We start from the raw sequence: 8,960 nt of genomic DNA, 5'->3' as shown, positions 1-8,960 counted from the left end.
AAAGGGGTTTTTTTGGCAGAAGAACAGATTCCTAGAAGTAGAAAATTTTACAGAAGTAGCTTCTAGTCTTCTCTAACACATATATAATCTGTATATTACTTTGAATTAAATTTCTATGTAAAACATTTATCTCGACCCAAATCTTATACACTGCATATTTGATTTCTTAAATCTTTCTTTTTAATTACATTTTCTTATTTTTTAATGGGACTTTGATCTTGTTTACAATTACAAATTTCCTTTTTGATTTCCTTTTTTGATGTTTTAAAGTAGCAAATAGAGCTACAAACTGCACAGGAATGCATTGCAGTTCTTTCCTCCTTTCACGTGTTGAAAACCAAAATGATCCTGTTGCATTCTCATGAGAAGGGAAATCCACAGAGCCACAACACTCACAAAATCCAAACAAACCATCTTTGACTTTCACAATTAAGATGCAGATAAGAGACTACCTCAGCAGCAGTGAGCATGGATCACATATTCACATATTCACTGCTGTAGTGCCATCACATTCAGTTACCCAGAAATCAGGGCTTGACAGCGTAAATTTAAGGTTTGTCTCAGCAACCTATAAATGCTAGATCTGTAAATTGTTTTGTAAAATGGTTAATTTTCTTTTTCCTCTCTCACCACTTTTATCCCCAGTGCAACACTCAATGTAGATGCACCGCCTTAATTGGTTTAGTTGCAAGAAGATAATCTTTTTTTCTCCCTTTCTTGCTGTTGCCTGTTAGCTTAAAGGCTTTTTAGCTGAAGGTTGATAATTATCACTGAGAAGAAACTAGCACATCAGGAGTTCATTTTCTATCTTAGCACTTCTGGTGCTCCTTTGAACTCCTCGCACCAAACCCGTGTTCCCACTCTGTCACTTTCCTCCCTCCATCATAAAAAGGTCTCGGCAGCCGGCGGCTCCAGCCTTTGCTGGTGGACAGAGGGCATTGCTTCTCCCCAGTGCTCCTCCAGCATGGACAAATTGCACGAGACATTGATAAACATGGAAGATGCTTTGGGTTCGGAACACTCCGCCTGCTTATCATCCTGGGACTGGAAAAGCTCTGCTGGGTCTTTCGAGCTGCACCCCATCTCGCCCCCGCACAGCTTGTCCCCGACGCCCTCCTTCGAGTCCTACTCCTCGTCCCCTTGTCCGGCGGCCGCAGAGACCCCCTATGGCAGCGGCGGCAGCGGCCTGGTGGGATACGGCCTGGTGGACTTCCCCCCCGCCTACCTGCCCAGCCCCGGGCAGGCCCGGCTGCCCAAGGGCACCAAGGTGCGGATGTCTGCCCAGCGCAGGAGGAAGGCCAGCGAGAGGGAGAAGCTGCGCATGAGGACCTTGGCCGACGCGCTCCACACGCTGCGCAATTACCTGCCCCCCATCTACAGCCAGCGGGGCCAGCCCCTCACCAAAATCCAGACCCTGAAGTACACCATCAAGTACATTAGCGAACTGACCGAGCTCCTCAACAGCGTCAAGCGGGTGTAGAGCCCGCTGGGAGCAGCCGCCGTGGCACGCTCAGGGTCTTTACAAACAAAAAACCATCGAAATTTCTTCCTCGTCGTGCAGTGGGGCAGGGTGTGAGAGAAGGACAGCGCAAGGGAAGGGGAGCCACCGCTGTACGTGGGACGCAATGCTGGAAGGTGATGTAGGATTGCCTGAAAACCTGAGCTGCAGGTTGCTGAGACAGAAGCCTTGCTCTTTGCCTTTTTTTAATTTTACTTTTTTTTCTAAATAAGCTTTTGAGAAATATTAAACCTAGTCTGATACAAAAGTAAAAAAAAAAGCCAACTGATCTTCCTAGGATTTACATATCACTGTTCTGACTGATCTTATTTTATAAGGACAATAGTAAATCCATAGGTGTTAAACTGCATTTTAAAAAAATGACAACAACTTTGTAAGAATACTAAGTGTATTGAGTTGTAGGCACTTTAATAATAGGATAAGGAAGAACATGTATTTAGTTCAAGTATTGTCTATTTATCCATGTTTCCACTGTACCTAGAAATCAAGAAAATAAGTAATAGTGAGAACATCTTTGCATGTAAACAAATAAATATCAGTGTCATAGTCTGTATCCTGTATTATAAATCTGATTGATAGATAAGTAAAATCTAGTGATGACTGCTAAATATTGCAAATGGAATATAAGCAAACAGACATTTTGTATAGATAAATTGCTGTTAACTCCTCTCTTTATTAATATATACAGAAGTATATAATTTTTCTGTATTTAATGTGTAAAAAAACCCTTCTTCAATGCTGATAAATGATGAAAGGCATTTGTACATCAAATTTCTTGAAGAAATAAGAGTAGGTTGAGATATCCTACTCTGACATTAAATAAATTGATTCAGGTTTCACAAAGATGTAAAGTTTTATTCTCAAGGTGTACTGAAATCTAGGAGGGCTCTGGTAATCATGCCATTTTATTAAACCTGTTATTTTATTTAGTCATCAGAGCAGCTGTTTCCTGCAGCCAGGCCCAGTCCTGTAACACACACACACACACACACAAAAAACACTTCCAAAAAAAAAAAAAAGAACCAAAACAACTGAAGATGTAGTTTTGATCTTTAATTACTTTGACTTTCAGCTGGTAGGCACCACAGCACCAGAACTATGTACTGCTTTGTAAATCTCATTGCCTGATTCATAAGACTTAACCTATGAAGCAAACCAGAGAGGAGCAAACCTCACTCGTGGGGAGCTAATTAAGTCATATTAACGTTTTCTGCTGGGGAAGATGTAAGGCATAAAGACAGCAGCAGCTAGAAGGTAACAGATTTGTCTCCCCACAGATCACCATGTCTGTGTGGGGCAGATGGTTTAAGTTTGTGTATAAATCCTGTAGCAGAGCATTGCAAAGCTAAAACTTTATTGCATCCTCTTTTTTTTTTTCCTTCCCTCTGTTTGTTGGAAAAATACAATCATCTTTGTACATTTTTTCTTCCAAGGATCAGCCTAAGCTGATTCAGTGCTCCTCTCACATGGTATGTGCATATTGGGGCAATCAGAATGAAATCCAGCACTATCCCAAAAAAGCAACTACCCTCAAATTTATGCAACTTGCACTGACACTCAGATGTAACCACATTTAAGCCTATCCTATATGCTTCTGTTTGTACTTAACCCATGTTAGATTTGTTACAGGCTTTAGTGTTTCAGCAAGAATAGAAACAGAAAAATCTTTTAAAGACCTATAAAATTGTCAAATTCAAGATATGAGGTGGCAACACTAATGTCAGCAGAGCATTCCTCAGTGTAAGTCTGTGCAGCTGATCCAGATTTGAGCAGATTTGCCACATAGCGAAGGTCAATCTGGATCTATTTTGCAAAGGATTGACACAATACCCATGGGACTTTGCACAGAACCATAACTGAAAGCTTGCTCCTGCATTCTTTCTCAAAGACCCAAAAGTCTATTTGTGGGAAGACTTTTAACCTTGTGCTTTAAATGTTCCACACCTGAAACTACAGGTAGAGACTATGATCTGCAGCTATGGCAACCCACAGCATCATGAGTAAAGCAGAGAAACAAGGAGTTAAAAGGATCTGCTTTCATTGTTACTTTATTTATGACCTTGGCTGGTCATCCAACATTGCTGCCTCAGTTTACCCATCTGCAAACAAAAACTGATAACTGATCTTCTGCTGACAAAGCTGAGCACTGCTGTATGGAGAAAGTGTCCCAGGAGCTGGTACCCTGCACCTTTGAGGAGTGGCTCAGTCAGAATTTCCCATCACCCCCATAAAAGAGGGAGGTAAAGACTCTGAGCTAGCTAGGCTGTAACTTTTTAGGTGCTGGGGGAGTTCCTCTGTCTCCTTGCAAGTCCAAGGTGGAGCTCTAGGTAATCACCAAGGCAAGGCTGTGAGCCTCAGAAGAACATTGTACTGCCTTTGTGTCAGTGAACCAGACCTTGGCTGTGCCTACTCCCTGGCCCCAGCATTCCAGGGACCACTGCCCCAGGCTCTGGTAAGACAGGACTGCCTCACAGCTGACCTTGGGGAAAGAGCTGCACTAAATCACTGTGCCACGGTGGGGCCAAAGCCCACATCCACAATGCAGATAGTTTATTAGAATAGGTTGTACTCATGCACTCCTTTCACCTGTGTGGGGGGTGGGAGCAACTTAGGTGCGAGAAGGTGTGGATAGGAGGAAGAAGTAGGTTTAGTACCTGTCTGTGACTGAGGTTTCCCAGGATAAGTCAGGTTTGTTCCTCCCCTCCCAGAAAGAAATGAATTCTTGCTTTGCCTAACATAAAGCATCTCTATAAGCCCCACCTTTTGTAATTCTTCCCCCCACTTGGCATACATATTTTGCTGATCCAGAGAAAATTATCAGAACTACTGTATTCACAGTACAGAACAGCACAAGGCCTGCTGCTATTAGATGTTGGATTTCATTACTCTCAATAAAATTGAATACAGTTAAGGTTCATCCTCTTTTTCCTTTAGGCCCAGGAGTTTAAGATATCCAAGCAACATGAAAGAGATCAAGCTCCCCACTTAGGGCTATGAGATCTAACATTCAGGACTGTAAGGTCCATAAAGCTGTAGTGAATTCCGACAGCAGCACCACAACAGTCTGTAGAAGAGAGGCAAAAATTTGAACCTCAGTCTGAAAAAGTTGCACAAGTCACAGAAGTAGAGAACATATCTCACATAAAAGCACCTTCTCTCAACACAGTATATTAAAAGTAAACACATAAATAAAGCTAAAACAGCTGAAAGGCTATGGCGGAAAAAATAAATTCCACTCTAAGGGATAAAGTTGTTTATCATTCTAAAAAGACACAGGAAAGGGAACTGGGGTTAGTCCTACACAATAAAATTAACTCTTCTGTCCCCAAGAGCTCACCCTTTTGCAGGTTAGCACATCACTGAAATTCTTTCTAAAGAAATTAGTTAATTGAAATAGATTTTACAACTTCAGGAAAAGCCTTGAGATACAGAAGCCTGGCAACTCGGTTGAACTACTACTCCTTCACTCTTGGTTTACTGATAAGGTGATTACCATCAGTTGCTGCACATAAGTACATTTTTTGCCTTTTAAACAAGTATTTCTGGACTTAAAGACATACACTTTTCACTGAGCCAGAGAGAAACAGCCCAGAAGCAGGCTGAGAGCAAGAGAAATGAGCACGTGGCACCAAAACAGGTGAGATGACAGGACCCCACCAGCTGCTTCCTGAGCTGTTCTTCATGCTCAGAGTTGTGCCCTTGCCTCCTCTCTGAGTGAATTGCTGAGGGGGAACCAGGCGTAACCACAGAGTGCTAAAAGTTTCAGAAGCCAGGGAAAAGAGTGATTTCAGCCCCATGTCCACCCTAAATCTTTTATTATGGAAGGAAAAGGCAGGGCAGAGGAGGCAGTTACATATAATGGATTTTGTACCAGTTAACTCCTTTGGTGCCATGAGCCAGGCACTTGGTGCTGCTGGAGGGAGCAGTTCCTGGTACCAACTAGAATAGGCTCTGGGTTTCTTTTTCTATCTCAGGGACCAGAGGCTGTTCTGGGGCAGCTGGGCAGATATCATACTGCTCTATTTAGCAGGAGGCACAGAAATGCAGAGGAGGAGGCCTTGCAGGTAGGGCACTAGCCCAGGATTCAGGAGGCTTGACAGCCTCACACAGCACCATGGGCTTTCCACCTGAATCGAGGAGCATGACTACTTCTCTGCCTACTCTGTACAAAGGATGCAGCAGTGTTGTCTGCCAGCAGCAGCAATACCTAGACATAGACCCTGAGGAGAGCAAGGAGGCCAAATCCCCTCTTGAGGGTAAGGATAAGTACCTTGGAGAGAATATTCCCCAGTGCTTAAAGGCTCACACGTGGAAGAAACTCCTTAGGCAAGCCCCAGCTCTGTAATCCACAGAGCTCACACCCCCCCCCCACCCCCAAAGCAGAGGGGAGCCTGGGGCCGCCCGCACACACACAGGGCTTTGAAATTCTATGCTGAGGAGCACCATGTAGGTGCCAAGAGGTTTTATGGTAACACATTTGGGCTGCACATAGGTGTGCTAGGGACAAAGAAATCCTCCTGCAAATGGGCTTCAGCCAGTTCCTTGGGAGAGCTGCTTATCTGGGAGCTGCCATATCCCCTCTGACTAGGGAAGCCAGGAGCTATCTTTCTAACTCTGCCTAACAGTAGCTAAAAAATACCCCACAAGAGCATAAATACACCCCCAGCTTTCAAGGAGCCAGTGTCTGACTGACTTTCTCTCCCCAACTTATCTGTCATGCAACCACAAATCCTCTTACTGCCTTTAACAGGCAGGAAACCGGAAAGAGGATTCACAGATCCCAATAAAGCTGTCTGTTTCTAATGAGTTACAGAAGCTGGGTCTTTCTGAACCCTCTTCCCTGATCGAGCCCCTGACTTTTTGCTTCTTTATACACCAACATCAGCCCAGGCTTGCTCTCTTACAGTACTTGATGTCATGATAAGGAGAGACCCACCTTATTTATGCTTTAAAGCATTCCTTTCGAAGCACATGGCCTTCTAACATTCTAGCTAACACTGTCTTTAGGTGTTTCTGGGCTCACAGGCACAAATAAAAGCAGAAATGATATGGAAGTGGCTGTCTAAAGACTCAAATAGACTTTTGGCAGAAGCCAAGGCTTGAACTTCTTTAAGCTTTCCACATCATTAGAGCATTGTCAGAACATGTTTTGCTCTGGATTTAGGTGCATAGCATTTACTGAAGACATTGACATTTAAAAGAAAACGCAAAGGAACATGCCAAGGAGAGAAAATTAATTGGGACAAAAAAAGTAAATGTCAATTTTCTTAGTTTTTCAGTATTAATAGCAAATTGTTGCTGCTTTAAGTCACAAAAACAGTAGAGTTTTAAAATACTAGCTGTCATTGAATATATAGAAAAAAAAAAAAGATTTCTGCCTTTCTATCAGTGACCAAATATAATGAGGTTACTTATTAGCACTGACTTAACATTTATTTGAAATGTAAATAACTATCTACAGTACATTTCTGTTATTGTTCCTATTTTCCTATAAAAACAAATCACAGCAGACTTCTCTTTTCCCTTACACTTTTGTCATTCACCTGTTGAAATTGCAGAAGACATTAAGCATAAACAAAGAAGATTGATCTTCTTTCAACTTGTGTTAACAGGGATATAAAAATAACATCCCAAATACCAGGGGAAAAGCATGTGGTCATAAAATATCCACTTAAAAGGCAAAGAGGTGTTGATAAAACACTTGAAGATTTTTTTTCTCTTTTATATATATAACCAGGAAGGCAGTTCCTGATTTTTAGTATAAACAGACACCTCTGAGGTAGAGAGAATACTACTGTCATGTCTTTAAAAGATTTTACTGATATTCAAATGGATTTTGTGTATCTCACAGGCTGCTGGAACATATGACAAGAAGCTTTATATAAATCCTTGTCCAACCATGGAGGGAATGTCCTTGAATTTTCCCACATATCAGAAAGGTTCATAGATAAGATGATATCTCATCCCAAAATGGCACTAAACAAAGCTTTTAGAAGAGCTGAAGAGTAGAGCCACAGTGAACCTGGACATCACCTTGCTTTTCTACAACTCTTAAAATTCCATCAACAGATAAAGCATCTCAAGGTGTTGACTAAGCTTATGAAAATAAATGAAGGTGTCTTAGACAAGATTGTAAAGACCAAATTTCTATGCCTGATGATGTCCTTGAGTCTTGGTTTGAAGAGAAAAACTGAAAACCCTGGAAGCCACAACCAAGACAGGGTTAACAGTACTGAAATAGGCTGCCCAGCTTCAGGCTAGGTTCTCACAGCAGTCTCTAATTGTTGCACTTTTCCCCCACACAAATCTAAGAAAGAAGGTGGCTCAGGCTGCTCAAGGCAGCCTGTGCTGTGCTGGTAGAGCACTGTCATGGGAAATGAAGATTGCCACTCACTCAGCTGGAGAAAACTCCCCATTTCTTGGGGAGACAGTCAGCATGATGTAAGACACAGGGAAATCACCACACCACCTAAAGTGCCCATGGTTGTGTTCTCTTAGGTGGAAAACCCTGGCAGCGCATTAGAGGTGTCTCCCTTGATTTCTCAATAGGTTTTTTCTGCAGACTGAGCATTACCCAGTCCTCAGCCCACAGGGTTAATGCAGGGGAAAGCACTGGGCATCAAGTCATTGACTTGACAAATCTGCTGTGAGGTGTTCTGCATTTTCCTGCTATTTCCATTTTGATATTCCTCAATATCACAGCTCCACGGCTTTAGTCTTCATCTACAACAGGAGTAGCAAAATGAATCCTTCATCACAATAACATTCTCTACTGGAAAACAGTCTTGATATATTCCTCATCATGAGGCCCACACGGATTTTTCCAGAAACAGCAGTAAGACATCTACTACAGATATGCTTAGCAGGCATACTGGAAGGCAAACAAGTCTTACAAACATGAGCTGCAATTACAGCACAAACTGTTTAGTGGGATCTCTGTACAGGTAACAACAGAGATAGCTGGAGTTGAAAAGATGTGTCTCACAAAGTGCAAATAGGTTCACAAAATACTTTCTTGCTCAAGTTAGCCTTCACTGAAATTTCTGCTGTATAATTCTCTTTAATCTAAAATTAAAAAGCAGACACCCATTGTTGTATATTTACCCTTAAGGGATCATGATTCATGCTAAGCAGTAGCTTTCATTAGAACAGGAAAATACAACATTGAATCCAAACTGTTTTCACACTACTGTTCAGACACAAAGAAGAAATCGAGAAAATTTTACCCATTAAAAAAATCCAAAACAAAACACACACAGGAAAATCTGACAGGAACCCCCTAAGCATCACATTCTCTAGCAAGGAAGAATCCTTAACACTTTGCAGATAGAGTCCATGTAATAGTAATAATGACAATACAAGTCTTCACTAAAAGATTGTTTCCATTTAGGCTGACAGCATACTCAGCTAAGCAGTCACTGATGCTACTTCTGAGTGGTTT

The 8,960-nt window shown here is 42.0% G+C and overlaps 1 protein-coding gene across 1 annotated transcript; it reads left to right on the top strand.

Annotated features, from left to right (window-relative positions):
- The first annotated feature begins 695 nt into the window (after positions 1-695).
- On the top strand, positions 696-2,355 carry MSGN1 (mesogenin 1). Its single transcript, XM_032104133.1, has one exon. The coding sequence runs from the start codon at positions 965-967 to the stop codon at positions 1,478-1,480; it is 516 nt and encodes a 171-aa protein (XP_031960024.1). The 5' UTR covers positions 696-964; the 3' UTR covers positions 1,481-2,355.
- The last annotated feature ends 6,605 nt before the right edge of the window (positions 2,356-8,960 follow it).

This window comes from Corvus moneduloides, chromosome 3, assembly GCF_009650955.1.
Source record: "Corvus moneduloides isolate bCorMon1 chromosome 3, bCorMon1.pri, whole genome shotgun sequence".
NCBI classification, from domain to species: domain Eukaryota; kingdom Metazoa; phylum Chordata; class Aves; order Passeriformes; family Corvidae; genus Corvus; species Corvus moneduloides.
The sequence above is the reverse complement of the archived record's forward strand: the minus strand, read 5'-3'. Positions and strand labels throughout refer to the sequence as shown.